We start from the raw sequence: 22,964 nt of genomic DNA, 5'->3' as shown, positions 1-22,964 counted from the left end.
GCCCCGCAGTGCCCATCCGAGCTCGCCGGTGCCGCCCGCCCGGGCCCAGCCCTCACGGCCGCCGTCGGGCGGGGTCTGCGCAGGCGCCCGCGGCCGGAGCGGCGCGGGAGCGGTGCCGGAGGTAACGCGGCGGCCCCGGCGCGGCCCCGCGGCGGAGGGAGGGCGGCGGGCTGGGCCCGGGCGGGCGCGCCCGCCGAACGCCCCAAGCGGAGCTGGCCTGGGACAGGCTCGGGTTTTAAGGGTGGGCCTCGCTCGCGGTCCCCGGCCGGCCGGGGAAAAGGGGTGCGGCAGCCGAACCGGGCCGGGTCCGGTGCGCGGTGCCCGGCGAGCTCTCGCTCGGCCCGCGCCTGGAAGGAGCTTTGATGCTGGCACGGCCGGCCCGCACGAGCCCTCTCCACGGGGATGGCAGTGCCGTGCCGCCCGCCTTTAGCATGTGTGCCCCAGGCACAGGCCTGTCCCTGACCGTGTCCCAGTCCCGGCTGGGTGATGTGCAGCGGAGCCCTCCAGCGCAGACCGGCACTGGACCCCTGATCCAGCATGTGGGCTCTGCCTGGCTCCGGTAGCTCGCTCCAGCAGCACACAGCCGGGTGTTGTAGCTGAGCTTCCTGGGGAAAGCTACCCTTCCTGAGCACTCCTGTCCATATTCCTGCCATGCCCACAGTCTGAGAGTCCAGAAACCACTGTTTTGTCCTATATGCGGCTTTACAAGGAAAAGGTGAGCTGTATCTCATATTTGCTGTGTTAGGGGTTTACAGCACTGTCCTTGAGTACAGCCAGTACAAAAGCACATTTTAATGGTTGTATTGCCATATCACCAGCACTGTGACACACAGGAACACAGATCTCTTGCCATAGCATGCCTCATCTACCTCTCCCCAGCTCCTGCTCCCCTCTGTCTCTGCAGACACATCTGCTGCCATGGTGAATGAGAAGCACAATGGCACCCTGCTTGTGCAGCTGGGGCCCAAACTGCAGGCCTACCCAGAGGAGCTGCTCCGGCAGCGGCGAGGCCACGACGGCCGGCCGGAATACCTGGTCCAGTGGAGCATTGTCAGCTTGGAAGAGAGAGCAGCGGGAGGCAGCAGTGCCTCCTGTGCAGAGACCAAGCCAGAGCACATCTCCATGTGGATGTCTGCAGAAGAGGTCTGCGCCAGCTGCCCGGCGCTGCTGGGCCGGAGGAGGCCGGAAGGGCCGCGGCTGAAAGAGGAGAAGGCGCCCGGTCCGTTGGCCGCGGACGTGGCGCTGGACGAGGCCTCGCTGCTGGAGATGAAGGCCGATGTCAGGAGCCTGGTGCAGCGAGCCGGGCGCCAGGTGGCCGAGGCCGGGACGCCCGAGCGCTCCATCCTGAGCACGGTGCACGTGCTGGGCGCCTACGCCAGCATCGGCTCCCTGGCGGGCGCCTTCAGGGAGACGGGAGCCCTGGACCTGCTGATGAGGATGCTGTGCCACAAGGAGAAGCAGATCCGCCGCAGTGCCGGCGAGATGCTGCGCGCTCTGGGTGCCCACGATGCAGGTGGGGGCTGCTCCTGCTCGGTGCCGCTGAGGAGGTGTTGCTGGGCAGCTGAGGGGTGCCAGCCTTTGGGAGGGGTGAGACGCCTGGGAAGCAGCACGTCTTGGGGCTTCTTGGCAAAAGGGGAGGAATCAGTCTGCATCTTCCAGGCTTCCTTGGTTGTAGTTGTCTGGACTGCTCTTGGATCTAGAAACTCTCCCCTGCCGGGTTTCTGAGCTGACACGCTGATTAACTGTTAGGAGTGTTAAGGAACTTTAGGGGTGGCTATCTCCTCTAGCAGCCCCAGCACCTCTCTTTCTTCACTGCTGGAGCCCAGCCTGGGGAATCTGGAGTTTCTCAAGCTGAGAGATGCAGCTACCACTTTCCCATTTGCAGATTCAGCCAGTAGCAAAGCTGAGTGCCCATCCTGGAGCACAGACATACACAGGACTCTGACAGCACACACCTACAGCACTCACATAAACAGAAGCACAGCCAGCTGTGTCCCCTCCTGCTTTTTGCGCAGCAGGGACAGGAAGCCACTCCTGCCAGCACACACTGCATTTTCCAGGTTCAGAAATACACGTTCACTGATCACTTGGGTACCAGCATGGCCCCTCTGTTCTGCACCATGCCTGGATCCAAGCCCCTCTGCCAGTCTCAGGGATCGCCCTGCTCATCAGTTTGTCAAGTGATGCTTGCTAGTAAACCTGTAGCACTTTTGTTCCACGGTCCACGTTCACACATCCCTTGGGACTTCCAGCACCAACCACTACCCACCTCATACCCTGGTCTGGACCCAGGACCTCCTCCTTGATATTCCAGCATGACATTTTGCTAGTGAATTACATGCATGGCAGGGTAGGAAAGATGCAGATATTCACCCTTTCCCCTGGCCCCAGGCACTGCCATTCTGCTTCAGCTGCTGGTGTTGAACTCCTCACTTGACTCTCTTTCAGCAGCTGCTCTTCAGAACACACACTGTTCTCTCCCTAGTGGCTGGTGACCAAGGATCCTGCCAACTCCAGGCACTAGCACTGGAGAGACTCTTGCATTTGCTCCAGTAGCTGGCACATCAGGCCAGGGACTCTTGCACCCCTGATCAGAACTGAGTAATTTGATCTGGGTCAGCAATCTTCCTGATAACTGGCATTCCAAGCTCAAATCTGTGATTTGATCCAGAGAGTGATGGCACCTCCAGCTGTCATTCACTCCACTGACTGACTCCATAGGGCTCCCACACCCCCAGTTCATGGTACCAAAAGCCATTCAATCAGGTCTCACCAGCAGCTGGCACTCGGTCTTTGCAGCACATACACAGACACAGGGTAGAGAGAGGCTTAGTAAAGATTCAGTAAGAAAGTAGGACAAACTGTGTCAATCAGGTACAGGGCTGTCAGACAAACACACTGACCAGCCACAGTTTAAACACAACTGGCACCTTTTATAACCCTTTCTCTGCATCCCCTTTTGTGTTCCTTGCCAATTCCAATTAATCAGATAATCTTACTGAAAAACAATCATTCTCACACACCAGATGTCCTTACTAATTGTTGTCCAGATGTCCTTACTAATTGTCGTGACTGACCAAATTTGTTTCTCCTCACTGCATCTATTAGCATTTGTCAGTCAGGTTTGTGATTATGTTCATGTTTATGGCTTCCTTCTTACTTTGACTTTTTGCAGTGAAAAGGTCCTTGACTGGATACACTTAGAGGAGCATAAACCTCCTTCCACATACCCTTGTAATGAAAATACCAAAGGGCTTGACACAACCCTGGTGGGTAGAGGCTGGTCTTCACCGAGTTCTCTCATTTAAGAGGTGCTGCCATGGCTTGGAAGCACCTGATGAGGTTTGGGTGCACCTGGAAGGTTGCTGGTTGTGGTGTATCCCACAGGAGATCCGGCTTTCCCTGTCCTAGTGCCTGAGTTCATGCAGCTCTGAAGTGGGGCAGAGGAGGGGCTGATTCAGGTTAAAACTTGACTTCTTTTCTTCCCTGGGACCCTGCTCTGGAATCAGTTGTTTGGAGTTGCTGCTTTGTGAGAATCTTGCAGTGTTAGGGGCAGAAAAAGTACACCATGGAGCAAAATGTTGCCACTCCAGAGGGACAGAACATGGATCAGTTGACATGCAGCAGCAAAGCTGTTCCTCTCCTGCAGCTCCATCTCTCACAGGGAGGGTGGGGTGAGGGTTGTCTTTGTGGGGCCTGAAGAGTTTTTGTTTTGTTGTTGTTGCAGGGAGCCGGGCCTATGTCCTGCTGTCCCTGAGCCAGCAGGATGGCATTGAGCAGCAGGTGGACTTTGACAGTCGCTGCACCTTGCTGGAGCTGTTTGCTGAGATCACGTCCTCTGCAGAGCACTGCATGTCCTTCGAGGGGATTCACCTCCCGCAGGTAGGGACGGACCGGCCACCAGCCCCGGGCCTGTGGGGCATGAGGGGCCAGGAGGGGTGGGAGTGGAGGAACAGGGCTGGCACCTTGTCCTGGCCAAGAGGGGAGTTTAAGGTGGGCAGGTGAGCAGGACTGGGAGAGCTGGCACAGGACGTGGGCCTGGTGAGAGGCTGGGGGTGGTGCAGAGGCACCTGGAGAGCCCGGTCTGCGAGCAGGGAGGGGAGGGTGGGCTGAGAGGTCTCTGCTGCTGCCAGCTGGTCTGGAGCTCTCCCGGGAGCCTGCCTGGGAATGAGCTGGTGGCTCAGAGAGAGCAGGGGGCTGGAGGTGCTCTGCAGGCTGAGTGAGAGCTGTGCTTGTTGTAGATCCCTGGGAAGCAGCTGTTTGTCCTGGTGAAGCGCTACCTGTGTGTGACTTCTCTCCTGGACAAGCTGAGCAGTGGCGTGGAGCAGGGAGAGGAGCAGCAGGGCTGTGCTGTGCCCAGCCCTGTCCCTGAGGAGAGGAGCCGTGTGAAGCAGGAGTTTGAGTTCAGCATGGCCATGGCAAACCTCATCTCGGAGCTGGTGCACGTGATGGGCTGGAGCCACAGCCACGAGGCAGAGCCACTGCCCCAACGGGACCTGCAGCCTCGCCCCGCCCGCTCCATCTTCCAGCACAAGGCCTCAGCCAGCTCTGCTGCCGAAGCAGCCCCCACATCCCCAGCAAAGGAGCCCGTGACCTTCAAGACTCGCTCGGCGTTCCCGAGCCGCAGCAGCTACGTGGAATACGTGCAGGCCACGCTGGTGAGCGGCATGAGGGTGCGCATGCTCGAGGACTACGAGCAGGTCAGCGCCGGCGACGAGGGTGACTTCCGCCGCAGCAACGACGGCATGCCCCCAGTGCAGGTACCCCTGCTGGGGGAGCAGGTGCTGCCAATGGGCCTGTTTGCTCTCCTGTGCAGCCTTGCATAGGAACAGTGGCGTTGGCCTTGCATTCCCCCAGCTGGGTGTCTGTTGGGCTGTCCTCCTCAGGTGTACTGGCAAGCTCTGGGCTGCACATACTGGGTTCACTGGCACATGGTCGAGATCATTGGCCCTTCAGAGCAAAAGGAGCTTGAGGGCCAGGAGAAGGTGAACACCCTGACACGAAACCACAGACTGAGAGCAGGTGAGCAGCCTGTTGGTCTCCTTAAGCATGTTCCAACTCTCCCACTACTCTCCCCTTACCTTCCTTTCTCCCAGCAAGCTATGGTATGGTGGGGACCTCTTCTGCCCAGCATGAGTTCTTTCCTTGTGGAATGAGGAGTGTAGCTGAGGATGGGGGAGCTGGCAGAGCTGACAGTGCCTTTCCTTGCTCTGCTCCCCAGCAGTTCCACAGCCATTGCTGTGCAAGCCCTTAGGGGGGCTTTACTCCCTGCCTTACCTGGGGCAGCGGCTGCCCAAGGCTGCAGAGACGCTGAGCCGTGCCGAATGGTGGGAGCTGCTCTTCTTTGTGAGGAAGCTGGAAGCACAGGAACAGAAGGAGATCACCTGTCTCATCCAGCAGCACCAGGGAGAGCAGGTAGGGGCCAGTGCCTGCAGCAGGAAAGTGGAGGGAGGAGCAAGGAGAACAGCAGGGAAGGGACCAGGCCCAGAGGAGGTGGCAAGTGTGAGCTGTGCAGGGACAGCCTGAATGGGGCAGAAATGGGAGGGTGAGTGGGGATGGGTGAAAGCCGAGGGAGCTTGGCCCAGCAGAGCAGTGAGTGGAGATGAGAGGAAAGGCAGTGTCCCCTGACTGGAGGAGTGACTGTCCAGCGAGGTTTGGGCAGGCGAGGCGAGGCCGTGGGGTCATTGTGCCAGTTGCAGCTGGTGGTGAGCACGGGTGGGAGTTGGGCTGGGGACGGCCAGGGCAGGGTGGCAGTGGGGAGTGGCCCTGGACAGGTCTGGTGGTGCAGCCTTTCTGTCCCTCGTGCCGGTGGCCACCACGAGGGGCGTGGGGCGAGCCCGAGGTTAACTTGGCCCCATCGGTGTGGCTGTCGGAGGTGGATGAAGAAGGCCTGATGCAGCTGTCGGTGCCTGCGGAGCTGGCCCAGAAGGTGCTGCAGGTCCTGGAGAAGCGGTGCGAGGGCAGCTCTCTGCGTGACCTGCGAGGCTCCCGTGTGTACGGCAGACACTTCCTCGCTCGGGGGGCAGAGCAGGATGGTGGAGGGAGCAGCGCGGTGTCCTCAGACGGCGGCGGCTGCGGGAGCGCCGGCCCCGAAGGCGGCACGGCCAAGGCAGCGGAGGGAGACCTTTGTGCAGCCCCAGGGCCGCCCCAAGCCCGCAGCGTGGCAGTGAAGTCGGATTCGCAGCTGTTCGGCGAGCTCTTGGAGAGGGAAGGGCTGTTCTTGCCAGAGGCGACGGAGGAGCAGAGCCGGGGTAATGTCCTGCCGCACGCTGGGGCACAGGCGCGGTGCCGGCACCGCTGCCCGCGGTGGGGGAAGGCTCTGGGCAGGGCACGGGGGCCCTGCAGCCGGGGGTTGCCTGAAGTGGGGGTGCCTGTGGGTGTCGGCTCTGTGGGTGCGGGGCCCCCTGGGAGCTGCTGGAGGTGTCACCGCTGCCCTGACGCCTCCGTCCCTCCGGCCAGCGCTGGGCAGCTGCAAGGGGCTGAGTGAGAGCGGCTCGCCGGCCGAGCTTGCGGCTGCGGTGGACGTGATCCAGAGCAGCAGCTCGGCCGTGGGGCTGCGCTTAGCTGGGCTCAAGCACATCGTGGAGATGCTGGAGGAGGAGCCCAAGTGGGAGCAGCAAGTCGGCGCAGCCCAGGGCGGGCTGGGCCCCGGGAGTGCCGGGTGAGTCGTGGGCTGCTGCCCGGCCCTTGTGCTGGCTGCGGAGGGCCCTGTGGGCAGGCTGGGGGACAGTGCTGAGGCGGAAGAGCGGGAGGTGGCAGTGGGAGTGCGAAGGGCGGTACGTGCAAGAGGAGAGGTGGATTTGGTGTCCCTTTGTGGCAGGCAGGCTCATTGGCACCGGGGCTGTCCCAGGTGCAGCGTGGGCAGGAAGGAGGCGGCTGGCAGGGCCCGAGGCGCTGGCGTGCCAGCGGCAGTGGCAGGAGGCCGGGCCTGAGTGTCGTGTCCCACGCAGGGAGAAGCTGGTGCAGGTGGCGGCGCAGCTGCTGAGCACGGAGGCGGCAGAGAAGGCGCTGGTGGCGGTGACGCTGCGGCTGCTGGCCGTGCTGCTGGCCCGCCACGAGTGGCGAGTGCCCTTTGCCACGGAGGGCGGCGTGCGGGCCGTGCTGGCGTGCATGCAGCAGCACGGCCGCTCCGGCCTGGTGCAGCAGGCCGGGCTGGCGGTGAGTGCCCGGGGCGCCGCGGCCGGGCAGGGCTGCGCGGGCCGGCCCGGGGGTGCTGGAGGGGCCGCTGCCCTGCGCGCCGCTCTTGTCCTCGCAGGCCCTGAAGGTGCTGGTGGGAGCTGCGGACGGTGCTGCCGGTGGGAAGTGCTTGCCCTGGAACCACGGCGATGCACAGATGATGCGGGAGATCTTTGCCAGCATCGGCTCTGCCTCCAGCGAGGGCTCTGCCAGCCTGCTGAGTAGCATCCCTGCTGCCCTGAGCACCATGCAGAGGGTGCCAGGGTAGGGGCAGGCTGTGGGGAGCGGCTGAGGTTGGGGGCAATCTGCAGGGGGAAGGACGGGCAGGGCGGGCAGGTGGCTTGTGAGTGCAGGGGGGCTCTGTGCCCGCGGGAGGAGAGTGGCACGGCTGTGTCCCTGCAGGGGCTCCTCAGGGGTGCAGAACGGCCTGCTGGTGGTGAACATGCTGATGGATGGGCACCGGGGCCTGGCGGAGCAGCTGGCGAGCTGCGATCTGCTGGCGGTGCTGCAGAGCTGCTGGAGGGACGGGCAGAGCAGCGGCTGTCCCCAGGCAGTGCTGGCCCTCAGCGCCATCAATCGCCTGGCAGAGCACCTGGGCCCGGAGGCAGCAGGTACCGCGCTGCCCACCCTGCCCGTGCCACGGCCCCGCGGGTGCCACGGGCAGGGCTGTCCTGACAGGGCAGAGCAGCCTGAGGGGCTGCTGCCGCTCGAGTGAGTGCCCGGGCTGGGCTCACGTGTCCTTGTCACGGCAGGCAGAGAGGTCCTGTTGGACCCGAAGGGCGTGCAGAGGCTGCTGGGCGGCCTGGACGACGGCGTCTTGTCCAAGGAGGTGGTGGTGGCCCTGGAGCGGCAGCTCTGCAGCGAAGGGCCTGTTCCCTCTGGCCAGGGGGCCCAGCTGCTGCAGGACCACAGCTGCTTCCAGCTGTTGCTGCGCAGCTTGGAGCTGCTGGGGACAGAGAAGGCCGTGAGCCTGAGCATCCTCAGGTGGGTGCAGGGGGACTGGGGGGAGTCTGGGACCCCCTCAGCAGGTGTGTGAGTGCTGGTGGTCATGCTGGGGAGACCCAATGCATGTTTGTAGGTCCTGGTGGGGCTGTTCTTCACTGGGAGCAGGCTCAGCCCAGCACGTAGGCAGGTGCTGATTGGAGTGTGCTGGGGCACAGAGCCATGAGGGGACACAGCAGCTGTGCCTGGCTGCTGGTTGCGACATACAGGGGCAGCAGAGGACATGCCTGGTTGCTGGTGGGGTGTGCAAAGTGCCAGGGGAGCCTTGCTTCCCAGTCCCTGAGAGGTGCCTTTGTGGAGGGGCAGGGAAGCGGGGCTGCCTGTAGCACTGCTGTCCGTGTGGCCTGGCCTGAGCAGGCTCCCCCTGTCACTCAGGATCCTGAACAAGTTCCTGGACAGTTATCAGGAGGATGTGCTGCCCTGGCATGAGTGTGTGGAGCCCTGTGTGTCCTTCCTGAGCAGCCACAGCAGCAGCTGGGAGGTGAGGGGGCCCCGGGACTCGCGGCAGGCAGGGGTGGCTGTGCTGGCTGTGCCTCAGCCGGGCCCAGCGCTGGGCAAGCAGGGCCCTGCTGGTGGCAGCCTGGCCTTGTGTCCGAGGTGCTGGGAGAGGCGGGGAGCGGCTGTCCTGGCCGTGGCCGTGTCCTGGTGGCCACGTGCCCGGTCTGGCTGTGCCTGGCCAGGCTCTGGTGGGTGCTGGTGGGGTTGGGATGAAGGGAATGGAGCTGCAGCTCCGGCTGCTGGGGGGGCCTGGGGAGGTGCCAGCGGTGCCCCGTCTGCTCAGGGCTGCGTCTCAGTAGGTGCTGCAGGAGGTTGTTGGCTTCCTGCACCGGCTGGGCAGCGCCAGCAAGGACTGTGTGGTGGTGATGTGCCACGTGGGCACCCACGAGGTTCTGTCCAAAGCCCTGGAGAAGCACAGCACGGTCCCGTCGCTGGCACCGGCCCTGCTCGACCTGGTGACGGAGTGTGAGAAGTACTCCAGGCTCTACAAGAAGCTGACGAGCAGCATCTTGGCTGGCTGCATCCAGGTGGGCCTGGGGAGGCACGGCTGCACTGGGGATTTGGGTCTGGGGGCATCAGGCTGTCCCTGGCACTGAGGGACGGCCTTGTGCCCTCTGCCTGCCACAGCCCTGCGTGGGGCGAGGGGAGGATGGTAAGATGTGCGATGGGGCCCCTGGTAAGAGCCTTGCCCCATCCCACAGCTGGTGCTGGGACAGATTGAGGAGCACCGCCGGAGCCACCAGCCCATCAGCATCCCCTTCTTTGATGTCTTCCTGCACAACCTGTGCCGAGGTGAGTGCAGGCAGGGGGAGCTGAGCCCGGGCTTGGTGGCTGGAAGCTGCATGTGCTCTACCCACAGGCTCCAGCATGGAGGTGAAGGAGGACAAGTGCTGGGAGAAGGTGCAGGTCTCTTCCAACTCACACCAGGCCAGCAAGCTCATGGACAGGAACCCCAAGACCTACTGGGAGTCCAACGGCAGCACCGGCTCCCACTTCATCACCGTGCACATGCAGTGTGGGGTGGTGATCAGGTGGGGCTGGGCCGGGAGGGCTGTGTGTGGAGGAGGGGGCTTTGGGGATCTGTGCCAGCCGTGCCGCCGTGGCCCGGTCCTGGGGGCAGCGGGAGGTGGCCGTCAGGGCGTGGTGCTATCAGGGGCCAGGGCAGGGAGTGGGGATGGCTGGGCAGCCTGGTGTTTGCTGTGCTGCAGGGAGCTGAGCATGCTGGTGGCCAGCGAGGACTCGAGCTACATGCCCTCCCGGGTGGTGGTGCTGGGCGGGGACAGCCCTGCCACTATCAGGACAGAGCTCAATGCGGTGAGTCCCCGTGGGAGTGGTGGGCTGGCCCTTGTCGTGCCCCGGGGAGGTCTGGCCCTGGTGTGAGGCCCGGGGAGGTGCCCTCGGGGAGGTGGCAATGACAGGAGCTGCGCTGCCGCAGCCTCTGCCGGCTGCCTGTCATGCTGAGGGCTCCATGCCTCCCTGCAGGTGACCATCCTGCCCTCGGACAGCAGAGTGATCCTGCTGGAGAACATGAGCCGCTTCTGGCCCATCATCCAGATCCGGGTGAAGCGGTGCCAGCAGGTAGGGGAGCAGGGGCTGGGCCCGGGAGCGGGCAGCGTGGGGCACTGGGGCTGTGCCCGAGGAACTGAGGGTCCTTCTCTCCCGTAGGGTGGCATTGACACCCGTGTGCGTGGCATCGAGGTGCTGGGTCCCAAGCCCACTTTCTGGCCCATCTTCAAGGAGCAGCTGTGCCGGCGGACGTTCCTGTCCTGCACTGCTCGGGCTCAGGCCTGGAGCCAGGAGATCTGCCGAGACCGGGGACAGCTGCTGCAGCTCTTTGGCAGGTGAGCTGTGTCCTGGCTGTGCCATCGTGTCCCTGGTGTCCCAGGACATGGCTGGCAGCCCGTGAGGGGACTGCAGGGCTGGGAAAGGAGCAGCTGGATGTGCCATCTGGGTGGGAGGGGCCCTGGCTCCTTCCTGGCCACCAGTGGTCCTTCCTGGCCAGGGCCACCTTGGGGTCCCCTGGGTTTAAGCTGGACTAACTCCCCAGAGCAGGATGCTGGTCCCCACAGGGGCTGGCACAACAACAGAGGTTGGCCAGGCACAGCAGGATCTCGTGGCCACAGGCACTGCACAGCCCCCATCTGGCAGGGGCTGCGGGGGCCCCAAGGGCCATTGGGGTCAGGTCCCAAAGACAGCAAGGGGTCCTTCCTGGGGGCTAGTGGGGCCAGTGAGCCATCGTGCCTTGGCAAGGGCCAGAGCAGGGAGCCACCACTGCGCTCTGCTTTCCCATGGGAGTTCTCCAGCCCTTGGCACCGAGTGCTGCCCGGTCGCTGTTGCAGACTGAACCGGGCGCTGCAGCACGAGCAGGGCTTTGCCAACCGATTCCTTCCTGACGACGAGGCAGCCCGGGCACTGGGCAGGACGTTCTGGGAGGCCCTGGTGAACCCCTTGGTGCAGAGCATCACCAGCCCAGGTACCCTGTGACCTCCGGGACCCACATGTGCCGTGTCCCGGGTAGTGGCACCTGGCTCTGAGTCTGGTTGGCCTCGCAGACCCTGATGGTGTCAGTCCCCTGGCCTGGCTGCTGAGCGAGTATCTGGAGAGCCTGGAGCTGCCCCGCCGTGCCACGGGACACAGAGCTACCTTTGGATCCTGCGTGCGGCGCCTGACCCAGCTCCTGGTGCACGTGGACCCCGGAGGCCCTGAGGCAGAGGAGAGCAGAGCAGCTGGTGAGCCAGGGGCTGCCCTGCCGTGGGGCTGGGCTGGCGCTGCTCCAGAGTGCCAGGCTGTGGCCGTGGGGCTCCTCTGAGGAATGTCCTATGGCACAGAGGCTCCTGAGCCGGGGAAGGCTTGTGGTCATGCCCCAGCAGTGGCCGTGCCTCCCCAGCAGCCCCTCAGCCCTGCTGTGGCAGGTCAGTGTGCGGGGCCTGCCCATGGAGCCACGCTGAGCCTGAGGCTGACCCTTGGCAGGTGGGAAGGAGGGGAAGAACAAGGAGGTGCTGGCCAGGACTGCAAAGGCCGTGGTGGAGAAGTCGAGAGGCCTGTGGGGAATCTCACAGTGCTGGCGTGGCGTGGTGCAGCAGCAGGTAGAGCTTGGAGGGCCGACTGGGAGGGGTGTGGGACTTTCCCTGGCTGGTTGGAGCAGGGAGTGGGGTCTGGCAGTGGCCTGGGAGCATGGGGAGAGCACAGGGCTGTACCTGGCCTCCACAGAGCCTGGAGCAATGTGGGGACAGCCCTGCTGTGCTTGCCACCCTGGCACAGCTCAGGCTTCAGCCAGGCCCTGTGCCCAGGCCGATGCTGCAGACCAGGAGCCAGGCCCAGTGTCGGGCTGTTATTTCCTGCTGGGCTGCTGCTGGGTCCCCAGAGTGCCCCCACAGCCCCTGCCCAGCCCTGGCAGCTGTGCTCCCACCTTGGCAGCCCCGAGCCCCAGTGAGCCAGGCAGCTGGTGGTGGCAGGGCAGGGCTGGGGATGTTCCGAGGGGCCAGTCCTGCTGCGGGCTCAGCCCTCGCGCTGCTCCCGCAGGTGCAGCAGTTCCTGGAGGCGGCGGGGCAGGCGCCGGACCTTGCGGAGCGGTACTGCCGGCTGTACCAGCGCCTGCGCGGGGCCACAGAGGAGCTCTTTGGGCAGCAGGCCGCCTTTGTGCTGGCCCTGGGCCAGGGCTTTGCAGGGGCTTTGCTGCAGCTCTCCTTCCTGACTGCCCTGCACGTGAGTCGAGGGAGCGCGGCCCCGGTGCGGTGGCCCTGGGCACGGGCTGGGGAGCTGCCCCAGCCCACGGCACTGGGGCAAGCTCTGGGTGGGTGATGCCCTGCACCCCCCGAGCCACAGAGGCCTGCCCTGGCAGCCTGGAGGGTGCCCAGCTCAGATGTGTGGTGCTCATCCCAGCGTGGGCCCGGCCCTGGTGCACTCCTGCCTTGGGCTGGTCCTTGGGCACCCTCGGCCCCTGCCCGGGAGTGCCAGAGTTTCCCGGCTGATCCCCACAGGGACATTGCCCAGCCCTGTGGGCACCTGGTGAGTCTTGTGTGTGCAGCCAGCCCTGTCCCTTGCAGGTGAGTGAGCAGTTTGCCCGCTACCTTGACGTGCAGATCCAGGAGCTCCGCAGGGCTGCGGGCAGCACGGGGCCTCTGGAGCGGCTGCAGCAGTTCTTGGAGCCCTTTGTTGTCTTCAGTGGCCTGGAGCTTGCCCACAGCTTTGAACACTTCTACAGGTGAGGCTGCTGTGTCTCCCCAGAACCCAGTGCAGCGGGCCTGGTGTGCTGGGGGAGCCTGGCCTGGTGTAGCAGTGGCGCTCCTGCTTTGCTTTTCCTGAGCTGTGGAGTGTCCATGGGTGCTGCCAATCTGTGGAATCACATTTCCTGCTGGGGACAGGGAGGGGAGAGGTGTGTGCCGCCGAGCCCATGCGCTGTGGGATGGGGCCAGGCTCGGGCCCAGCCCTGACTGAAGCTGGTGGCCATGGCAGGCTCTACCTGGGGGACCGGCTCCTGACGCAAGGGCCATCTTGGCTGGAAGGAGGCATCGTGGAGCAGATGGGGCTGTGCTTCCCCAGCCGCTTTCCCCAAGATATGCTGAGCAACTTGGCCCAGTCGGAGGAGCTCCAGCGGCAGTTCTGCCTCTTCCAGCTGCAGGAGCAGGATAAGCGGCTGCTGGAGCTGGACACGGGCCTGGGCGAGGTGAGAGGGATGGTGCCGTGGGGAGGCCGGATCCTCACGGGGATCCTGGAGCCCGACTTGAGCTGCCCTCGTGCCGTGCCCAGGTGCTGGGAAGAGCCTCAGTGGCAGATGTGCCAGAGGTGAAGGTGCTGGCCCTGTCCCCGCGCTGCTGGCCCGTTTCCCCGCTCTGTTACATGGATAACCCTGCGAGGTTTTTCCCGGCGGAGCTGAGCTCCCCACTGGATGAGTTTGCTGACTTCTGCCGGCAGAGTGAGTGCTGTGGCCCGAGGTGTGCCCAGAGCCTCCAGGGCAGCTCAGCCACAAGTGCTGGTGGGCTGGGAGTGCCTGGCAGGGCTGGTTCCCATCCCTGGCACTGACACTGTCCCTGGCAGGCCAGAGCCAGCTGGGCTGGGAGTGCACCAAGCCCCGTCGGCTGCAGTGGACGTGGCTGGGCCACGCCGAGCTGCAGTTTGGAGACTGCCTTCTGCACGTGTCCACACTACAGATGTACATCCTGCTGTGCTTCAACAGCGCCCAGGTAGGGGCTGGAGCCACGGTGGGGCCAGGGAGGCAGTGGAGGCTGGAACTTGCAGGGCCGTGTCCTCCCTTCCCTTCTGGTGGGGTCTCCAGCGGTGTCTGGGGCACGGGACCCTGTTCTTAGGCAGGGCCTGTGGCCACTGAATCTTGGCCATTGCCCTCCCACCCCGTGCTGCAGGAGGTGGCTGTGGAGGCCCTGCTGCAGGCTACAGGGCTCCCTGCTGACCTGGTGTACCATGCTCTGACACCGCTGACTCACAGCCAGGGTGTCCTGGTGGGGAGCTGCACTCTGGGGGGTGAGTGCGGGCTGGGGAGCCAGGGGAGGGGCTGGCCTGAACCCCGAGGTGGTGCTGGGCTTAGGGGTGCACGAGCTGGTAGGGCTGATGAGGGGCTGGGTCCATGTGTTGTGCTCGGGGCACAGGTGTGTGTCAGGGTGGGGCCTGGGACCAGTGTAGGGCTGGGGGTGAGGTGTGGGGTGGGGCTCGGGGCCATGCATGGGGTGTGGGGCAGCGTGGGTGGTTGGGTCTCGGGTTTGTGCGTGGGCCGGGGCCAGGGGCCAGGGGCCGTGTGTGTGGCTGTGGCTTGGGGCCACACGTGGGGGACAGGACTGGGGTGGCCAGGGGTGCAGGCAGCCATAGGGGGCCCAGCTTGGGTCTCCTAGCCACACGTTGTGTCCTGGGGCTCCTTCAGGCCCAGCTCGAGGCTTGGCTGAGCCCGGGTTGGGTGCTGGCTCCAGGTGCACTGCGGCTGAACCAGGCAGCCCTGGCCCAGAGCTCCGGCCGCCAGCTGAGGCTGCTGCCCCAGCAGAGGTACCTGCGGACAGAGAGGGCCGAGGTGAGCGCCCTGGAAAGGAAGAGGAACGTCCTGTGCTGCCTCATCACCCGCATCCTCAAGCTGGAGAAGCAGCTGCACATCGACAACCTGGTGTTCAGGGTAAGGGAGGGGAGCAGAGGGGGCACAGGGGCTGCACGGGGGCTGCAGCCACTGCAGTGGGGCTCCCTTGCTGCTGCAGGTGATCGATGCCTGTCAGAAGGGCGAGTTGGGGCCAGGGGTGCAGTTCCTGAGCTTCTGCTGCCACAGTGTGGATGTGCTGTCCTGCATCCTGCACCTGCTGAACCAGGGCTATCTCCGGCGCCAGGAGGGGAGGCCTCATGTCTTGGAATACATCTCTGCTGAAGCCACAACGCTCCCCACTTCTCAGGTCCAGCCACAGGTTGCCTTCCAAACTGTAGAGATTAAGACAGCAGTAAACCTGGCCTCTGCTGAAAGGAGACAGACTTTTTCCACATTCAGGTAGATGAGGATTTGGCTGGGAGGACTCAGGCTGAATCCAGTCTGTCTCTTCCTAAACACTTGTGAGTTTTATATAAATAAATGAGCCAAGCTCCACCTGGTCCCACCTTGCAGTCTGTCAGGGAGCTCAGCTGGTCCATGGCTGGGAGTCTGGCCAGGCTGCACCCTGCCCAAATTTTTTCTCTCCCAGCTGTGCTGAGTCATGCCCTCAGACATGGGGGCACACACACACACACACATACCCTGCCATAATGGTAACAGCATTAATTTATTAAAATTAATCCCAAAAAGTAACCATACAATAAATTTAAAAAAAATAGAATCTTGTAAAAAAAAAAACTCAGGTGCCCTCATCCCGCACATCCAGCTGGCAGCACCATGGGGTAGGGCTGGTTGGGAAGGGATGGGGAGATGAAGAGGCAGCCTCAACAGCAGGGCTGCAGGGGTACTGAAAAAACTGCTGAGGCTGTGCTGTGGAGGGCAGGGCCAGCACAGTAGTGCAAGGCTGGCAGTGGGGCTGGCAAGGGTGGTACAGGGGTGGTGGGCCCTGCTCAGCACCTGCCCCCTGCACAGAGCAATCTGGCTGGCTGCAGCACTGGGGAACCTGCCTGGGCCCAGCCCAGCTGGGACCCTGGCTGGCTACAGGGCTGGCCTGGCAGGTGCATCTGCGGAGAGTGGGGCCCAGAGCCCTTCCTGGGGCTCTGCTGGTGCCAACCCTTGTCCCAGGCTGCTGTTGGGGGACACAGGAGGCAGATGGCATGGTGTCCTGGCTGGTGTTGGAGGGTGCATGGACCCGGTCTCACTGGCCTCACCTTCACGGGTCTTGGCCCACAGGATGCAGGTGTGGTATCCCCCCCCACTGAGCAGGCAGGGACTGGTCTGCAGAAGATGGGGACAAGAGAGCATATCCATCTCCCTGTCTCCTCCTGCAACCCACTGCAGCTCCATTCCAGGGATGCCCCAATGTCTCACACACTCTTTGAGTAGCCGAAGATGCCCACAGGGAGATACTTGACGTGTGTTGGCCACTGTGCTGCCAGCTGGAAAAACTTCACATCGTTCCACTCCACCCCATCTATGGAGACTGAGAGGAGAGGGTGCAGTGAGGCACAGCCAGCCTGTGCTGCCTGGTCTGCCCCACTACAGCCCCAAGGGGATGGTACCTGCCCTCACCTCGCAACATCGTGTTCTGGTGCTTGGCTGTGCAGATGAGGCGTGTGATCCCTTCAATGACTTGGCTTTTGGGTTCCAAGTCTTTTTCTTTTGGTTTCTTGCTCAGGAACATCACTGGGGGCCAAGGCCAGACAGGACCAATGTTAGGATGTCCCCACCTGGCCCTAAACAGGAGCCCCTACCCCAGTGCATTGACTGATCCCTGCTGGGCCGCATCTCAGCCCTGCCTTCCTGCAGGATCCCCTGCACTTTTTTCACAAAGGACTGTGGCCCCACAGGCAGAGAGCACCCCACAGTGGGCTTGCTTACCTTTCTTGTTTTTCTCCTTGGTGACCACAGTCATGGCCATGGTGCTGGGGGGCACCAGCTCCCCCGTGCTGGGGATGCGGCTGACCTGGAGTGAGCGGAAGTTGCTCTTGAGAGTGTTCTTGATACCCGTCTCCCGCTTCTCACCCTCCTTTTTCCTGTCCAGCCCTTGTGTTGTCCAGTAGTCCACCTGCAGGCCCATCACCTCCACACCAGGGCTCAGAGACCTGGGCAACATGGGCAGCACATGCAGCACACAGGTGGTACCCTTGCTCCTCTCCCCCCACTGCTTCAGGCTGAGGGGGGCCTTGTTTTCTTACCCAGCACCCGAGAGGCCGCTGCTGACGGACGGAGAGGGTGGCGGGGTGCTCACAGTCTCCTTGCCATAGGGAACAGCTGCACTGGAGGCTGGTGCTGAGCTCAGCAGGGAGGGGGTGCAGACTGTGGCATCATCCGAGTCCACTGTGGAGGAAAAGTGTGGGTTTGAGGGTTTGTGGGACACTAACAAGAGCCTCCCACCTGTGGAGAAGAGAGCTGGGCATTCCCAGGGACTCACCGGAGGCACTGAAAGACTGCTCCACCAGGCCCACCTTTACCACCTGCAAGGACAAACCAGAGGATACCCAGCATTAGCAGGACTGGGCACTGCACCTCTCCCCTCAGCCCCTGCTGGCCCCTCAACTCACCCCCACAAAGGGGACAAACTTCTGGCAGGAGTCCTCATCGGGGCTGCAGAAGGAAAAGAGGCTGGTCAGGGTCTGGGTGTGCTGAGCACCGATTGCCATGTGACCACTAGCCTTGTGTCTAGGCAGCCCTGCACTCACAGGGGTCAATGCTGGCTCACACCCTCTAGACCATCTCCTCTGCCCTCCCTCCCATGAGACCCCCTGTCCCCAACATGGCAGCGCAGGGCACACTACACAAGGAGGCAAGGAGTTGTCCCCTCCAGTGCTGGGAAAGGGCTTGCATGCGGGAGGGCAGCCCTGCCCCTCTGTGGGGTCACGGCTCCTCTGCACAGCAAGAGGGATGGACGAACATGGGGAAAGGCAGGGAGGGGCCAGGCAGCGGCACAGCAAGCACAAGCCAATACCTGATATAAAAATCAAAATAGAGACTTCTCTTCCTTGGGTGCCAGAAACCAAGAGAAGGGAGAGGTGAGAGTGCAGCTGGAACATGAGCATCAACCCCAGGACAGCACAGTACCAGCTTGCAGCCCCACCCAGCCCATCCCAGCCCTGGCAGCTGGTCCCCACCATTAGGGCTGTCACAGCCACAGCTACTGGAGGGGCCAAGTACACCGGGAGGTGGCAGGGAATGGTGCTGAGGGCCTCTCACTGTGGGACCCCAGCTCCCCTCAGCACCACGCTGCTTGTCAGTGGAACACACTCACTTGTCCCATGTCCCTCATTCCTGTCCTGGGCACGTCCCAGACTGGGGCCGCATGAGGGAGGACAGGCACCCTGGGGCCACACTCACCTCTTCTGCTTGTAGGTCAGCATGGCCTCAGAGATGGGGAGCTGGTGAGAGAGGCTGGCTCCAGCGATGAACTGGGCAACACGGCCTGCTATGTCCACAGTGTCTGCAGGCACAAAGAGCCATGGAGACCTCGATGGCAGCTGGGCTCCCCCTCAGGGCACTGCTGATGCCAGCCTGGCCCGCTCCTCACCTGCGGTGGGTGGCTCAGCCCTGCTGAACAGCTCCCGCCATGCTGAGTCCAGGAAGAGAGTGCTGTATTTGTTATCCACTGAGGCTAGGTACTTGGCCAGAGGGTGAGAGCCTGCAGGAGAGAAGGGCCATGTTGACTTCAGGCAGGGGAGTCTGGGGAGATGAGAGGACAGTCCTGGGGCTGGGCTCCTGATGGCTCTCACCCAGTGGTACAAGCAGGAAGCGAAGGTAGTTGAGCCAGTCAGGTGTCTTGCTGGCCAGTTGCTCCACAAAGAAACGGAGGACAACACTCAGGTAGCTCTGGTCCCCTGCCACCACCACCTTCACCGGGGGAGGCATATGGGAGTTACAGTTACAGCTGCCAAAGGGAGAGGAAAAGGAGACAGTGAGGGAGGGATGTGCAGTGGATCAGCAGTGGGCCAGGGGACATCTGCCAGGCCAGCTGACAAAAACCCCTTGCTGAGAATATCCAGCTTGGTGTCCGCTGCCATGGGCAAAAGCAGTACTGGGAGCCCCCCACTCTCCCCAGGGTGTACACCTGTTTCTATGGTCGTGTCCACAACCCCAAAGAGTCCTAATGAACCCTGGGGAGCCAGGGCCATACCCAGCCCTCCTCTGAATCCATCCAGTGCCACTAGGCCTGAGCCCAAGCTGTACTCACTATCGCTGGATGCGGGAGACAGTGGTGTTGAAGGCTGCCTGGATGTCTGCCACGGAGCAGGTGGATACAACCAACTGCTTGTGCGCCTGGAGCTGCTCGCTGACGTACTGCCAATGCAGAGAGCTCAGGTTAAGGCACCCTGGAGGCATGGCTGTGCTGGCCAGCACCAGTCCATGTCTGCCCTAGGTCCCATGCCCCCCGGGTTAGAGCTGTGACACCTGTCCCCACCCGTGCCATGCAGGGAGGCTGAAACCATCAGGTCACTCACAGCTGCACCCTGAGCATCCCCACTCCTCCCAGCTCTGCTCTAAGGGTCAGACAGCCCCCAGCTCTCACCTTTGAGCACAGCAGTCACCACCCTCACCATGGCAAGGGCAGACCTGTCCCAAGAACCAAGCTGTGTTCCCTGAAATAAGCAGCTTAGTCCAGGGACCCTCTGATTTAAATTCTGCATCCCACAGCAGGGCCCAGCTCTAGGCTCACTCTGCTTCTGCTCATTCCCTCCTCTTGCTCTCTCCCACTGTGGCACTCCAAAATCCTTCTATCTCTTCAGGTGTCTGCATGCAGGTCAACAGTGGTAAAACAGGCAGTCAAGATAGACAAGAAGGCTGGTTCTGGGAGTGGGAATTGACTCTTTTTTTCCCAACCCAGGACAAGTGGAACAAGCCAAGAATGCATGGCCTGAATCAATGCATGGGCCTCTCACTAAGCCCTTTCTTCTGCCTCAAAATTTTCCAGTGCCATTTCTGGATGCCACATGTAGCTGCAGGATCCTGAAGGGGTCTCACAGGTGTTTTATCTAACTGCATGTTTGCACACATGTACATTTCCTTGCTCACCTTTAGTTTTAGAGCTCCCAGGTATGGGAGAGCCAAGTGCTTGTTGGAGGCTGGGCCTGTCCTCACACCCCACCCTGCTCTGATGATGTAGTTAGTGCTCCCTGGGAGTGGCAGGTGATACTCTTCCATCTCTCAGTGGGAAATACCTCTGCTGCTTCCCAGTGCCTGGTGCCCAGAGAGGAAGGGAGCCCTTTTCCAGGGAATCCAACAAACCTCTGACCCATGGGGTTCCTGGGAGCCAGGACCAAGCAGTGAGGGCCTAAGACACAGTCTGCTAGCCAGCCTTTCTGGGACTGATCAGGACATCATGTTTTGAGGATCCAGTGATGCTGTGTGATAGAGGAGACACGCCTGACTCTTGTGTATGTGGCTCAGCACCCTGTAAATGCATTGTCTCCTTGAAGGAATTGCTACACTGGCGAAGAGGAGGGCACAGCTGGTGCCAGTTTCCCTAGGACACCCTGCTATGACTGGGAGAATCCACCCTGCTTACAGCTGCCCACATGCATCCAGCTCCCATCACATCTACTCACCTGCCCCTGCCACTCAGCAACATTCACCAGCACAATGCTCTCGGGGAGCTGCTCATCTGAGACCAGGATCTGGTTCAGCTGATCGTAAACAGACTTTCGAGGCACCTGTGACAGCATCACCACAAAGGTTAACCCAAGTCAGCCGTCCTGGACACTGCCCAAGGCTGATGACCTGGCAGAGCTCTTGAGTGAGCAGCCTCCAAATGGGATGGGTCCCAAGGGCCTCACCTGGGTGCTATGCCATGAGTCTGGAGAGCTCTCACTGTCCAGGCTGCTGGCACGGCCACCCTGTCCCTTTGAGCTCTGCCGGTCCTTCACGGAGGTGCTGCGGGGACGCCACAACTGCTTGCTCTCTGCCTTGCTGTGAAGCAGGAGAGGCAAAACTTGAGGAAATCTCATCTCCACCAACCCCTACTCAGTGTGAGCTCGCTCAGCCCTAGGAGAGGGCACAGACCTGCCTTACCTGGGGGATACGGCACTGGGGAGCTCGGCTTTGGTCCCAGCACCCAGCTGGGCCAGTCTGTCCATGCTGCTCTCCCTCATGGCAGCTTCTGTCGGGGCCAGCCGGGAACACGACTCCTCTGCTGCCAGCTCCTGAGGGCCACACAGAGTCATTTCACACACACTGCTTTCCTTGCTCTACACTCCTCTTAGCCCTGCACCCATGGGTGTCCATCACCAGGAGAGGCCTGGTGGCCCTCCTGGAGAGCCAAGGCTGCAGGGTCTTGGGAGGGCTGGGCTACACATCCTGCAGAAACTAACACTCCTTCAACTCTTGCTGTTCTCCAGCACAATCTACTTGTCTTCCCAGACCTACTTCGAGCCTGGTGGGCCTCCTTGGTACTCCAGAAAGCAAGCTGGGGTTTGAGAGAGCTCCACATGCCACAGCCTGGACTCACCGCTGCAGGGACCTCCGTTCCTGGCTCTTCCTGTGTTCGCTGTGCTCCTGGCTTCCGATTGTCTGCCTCGCCCTGGGGGACAGGGAGTGGGGTCAGAGCAGGATGGAGCACTCTGTGCAGGGCAGCTGCCAGTGACCCATGGCTGGCCTCACAGAACACAAGCTCCCACAGAGGAGTCGGGCATCTCTGGGACCGGCCCCAGAGCATGCCCCCCATCGCTACCTGTCTGCCTGTGCTGGGAAAAAGAGGAGGAAAGAAGGAAAGGAGCAGCCCCAGGCAGGTGCTGCCAGGAGCTGTGGTCTCAGAGTGCAGGCACTGTGGGGGTGCTGGACTAGCTGGGAAGGGAAAGGGGCAAAAGGTGGTGGTGGTGGTGGTGGTGTAACTCACAGGGCTGCCCGACTCTTGATCCTGCCCTTTCTGGCTGTGCAAACTGCCGATCTCAGTCTGGGAACCAGAATGAGAGACTCCCTCAAAGAAACGCCTGCAGAGAAACAGACAGACGAACGGACGGACAGACAGACAGACGGGAGAGAAAAAGGCAGGAATAAGAGAGGAACAAAGTCACCATGATCCCAGCACACCCCCATTGGCCTGTCCAAAGCACAGAGCTCTGTGGAGAGGTCCTCAGTGGGATACAGGGCCAGACAAGTGTCTGGGTGATGTACAGCTGAGCAGCAGAGCTGTCAGCAGCGCCCTCTGTGACCTTGGGGAGCTGGAGGAAGGGTCTCCTGATGCTTTCTGCCTCAGGTGATCCCCTACCCCTGCACTGCAGTGAGAAGCTGCCACTTTGCCCCATCTCACTGGTATACAGTCTTTGTCAACACTGCAACTCCAGTGTGCTGCTAAACCTCTCTCCTCCTCTGCACCATCATAGTTCCCACAGACTTCTGCTGCCTTCCCTTCTGCTTCCCTTTTTCCAGGGATTGCTCCTTGCCTTTTCCTGCTACTGCTATACACTTCCAGCTGCAGCATTCACCTTCCCTTTCTGCCTTCCCCTTTCTCAAGGCTCTGAAAATCTTCAGTATTGCACACAGAACCACACCTCAGGTAGCACAGTACTTAAATCTGCCGAGTTCTCGGTCTCTGAGCTGATGTTTTGGTAGAGTTGCATAGTGTAGCTCCAAGGTCCTGTTTTCAAGTCACCACAGGTCACACAGGAACTCTATTGGGGTAGCCAGGACAGTCTCTGCCACTACAGTGTGAACTTTCACCTTTACCCTTTTTCCTACACATTATTTATTTGCCAAGGGCCCCTTTCACAGCCTGTGTGCTGCTCAAAAACCAGTCTTTAGGAAACAAGTGGGGTCTATCACTGGATCTCACTTGCCAGTTTTCCCAGGACCTTTACAGCAACCAAAATCCACCTGCAATGTGAGACTGCTGCAGGAGATCAGAGCTAGATTCTCTCTAAGCTGTATATGCTCATTAACTCCCAGGAAATGTTCCTCCTGATGTGCCTATTGTGCAGATGGGGCTATGAGGTTGCAGGTTTCCAGGGATGGCAACTAAGGCATAAGATATAGAGAAGTTCTGTTAGTATTCTATCAGAGTTTCTTTCCATTGTTTTCTACTTTTCTCATCAGGAGAATGCTTCCTGCAGGATACCTCCAGACTTCTAAACATCCTGACTGCTCCTTTTCTTTTTCTTTTAGCATGCTTCCTTATTTGTATATAGCACACTGTACTGCCAGACACAACAGTGTTTCTCAGGTTTTACTGCTCCTGAAAGGGCATTCC

At 61.6% G+C, this 22,964-nt stretch overlaps 2 protein-coding genes across 13 annotated transcripts in view; one reads left to right on the top strand and one right to left on the bottom strand.

Moving 5' to 3' along the window:
- The first annotated feature begins 47 nt into the window (after positions 1 to 47).
- Positions 48 to 15,247, top strand: LOC111926613 (cullin-9-like). Of its 6 annotated transcripts, none has more exons than XM_086879047.1 (30): positions 48 to 121; positions 905 to 1,513; positions 3,728 to 3,882; positions 4,242 to 4,760; positions 4,887 to 5,022; positions 5,222 to 5,415; positions 5,876 to 6,251; positions 6,460 to 6,661; positions 6,951 to 7,158; positions 7,256 to 7,440; positions 7,579 to 7,787; positions 7,929 to 8,160; positions 8,554 to 8,659; positions 8,976 to 9,203; positions 9,378 to 9,468; positions 9,536 to 9,707; positions 9,885 to 9,990; positions 10,159 to 10,254; positions 10,342 to 10,517; positions 11,016 to 11,149; positions 11,229 to 11,405; positions 11,647 to 11,762; positions 12,199 to 12,381; positions 12,723 to 12,880; positions 13,132 to 13,342; positions 13,426 to 13,591; positions 13,714 to 13,859; positions 14,037 to 14,154; positions 14,595 to 14,791; positions 14,939 to 15,247. In XM_086879047.1, the coding sequence occupies exons 2-30, from the start codon at positions 919 to 921 to the stop codon at positions 15,032 to 15,034; spliced, it is 5,688 nt and encodes a 1,895-aa protein (XP_086735173.1). In that variant the 5' UTR covers positions 48 to 121; positions 905 to 918; the 3' UTR covers positions 15,035 to 15,247. The 6 variants fall into 6 exon arrangements, with proteins under 6 accessions (XP_086735173.1, XP_086735169.1, XP_086735174.1 ...); XM_086879043.1 differs by having other exon boundaries at positions 14,871 to 15,247; XM_086879048.1 differs by having other exon boundaries at positions 61 to 121; positions 880 to 1,513.
- A 153-nt stretch (positions 15,248 to 15,400) lies between these two features.
- The window catches only part of LOC111926612 (phosphofurin acidic cluster sorting protein 1-like), a 53,069-nt gene continuing 45,505 nt past the window's right edge, over positions 15,401 to 22,964 (bottom strand). For 3 of the 7 annotated variants that reach the window (XM_086879050.1, XM_086879055.1, XM_086879054.1), the window contains exons 10-25: positions 21,615 to 21,708; positions 21,228 to 21,299; positions 20,792 to 20,922; positions 20,557 to 20,689; positions 20,329 to 20,433; positions 18,957 to 19,063; positions 18,499 to 18,653; positions 18,297 to 18,407; positions 18,107 to 18,209; positions 17,317 to 17,359; positions 17,187 to 17,229; positions 16,951 to 17,092; positions 16,634 to 16,857; positions 16,325 to 16,438; positions 16,128 to 16,235; positions 15,401 to 16,030 (exon numbers count right to left, since the gene is read on the bottom strand). In XM_086879050.1, the coding sequence (XP_086735176.1) occupies positions 15,966 to 16,030; positions 16,128 to 16,235; positions 16,325 to 16,438; positions 16,634 to 16,857; positions 16,951 to 17,092; positions 17,187 to 17,229; positions 17,317 to 17,359; positions 18,107 to 18,209; positions 18,297 to 18,407; positions 18,499 to 18,653; positions 18,957 to 19,063; positions 20,329 to 20,433; positions 20,557 to 20,689; positions 20,792 to 20,922; positions 21,228 to 21,299; positions 21,615 to 21,708 (1,750 nt within the window). In that variant the 3' untranslated portion in view covers positions 15,401 to 15,965. Of the gene's footprint in view, positions 16,236 to 16,324; positions 16,439 to 16,633; positions 16,858 to 16,950; positions 17,093 to 17,186; positions 17,230 to 17,316; positions 17,360 to 17,720; positions 17,754 to 18,106; positions 18,210 to 18,296; positions 18,408 to 18,498; positions 18,654 to 18,956; positions 19,064 to 20,328; positions 20,434 to 20,556; positions 20,690 to 20,791; positions 20,923 to 21,227; positions 21,300 to 21,614; positions 21,709 to 22,964 lie in introns of all 7 variants that reach the window. The other 4 variants (XM_086879049.1, XM_086879053.1, XM_086879051.1 and 1 more) reach the window with 3 other exon arrangements.

The sequence above is a fragment of the Cyanistes caeruleus genome, chromosome 2 (assembly GCF_971803275.1).
Source record: "Cyanistes caeruleus chromosome 2, bCyaCae1.hap1.1, whole genome shotgun sequence".
NCBI classification, from domain to species: Eukaryota; Metazoa; Chordata; class Aves; order Passeriformes; family Paridae; genus Cyanistes; species Cyanistes caeruleus.
Note: the sequence above shows the minus strand (reverse complement) of the source record. Positions and strands in the feature narration are given on the sequence as shown.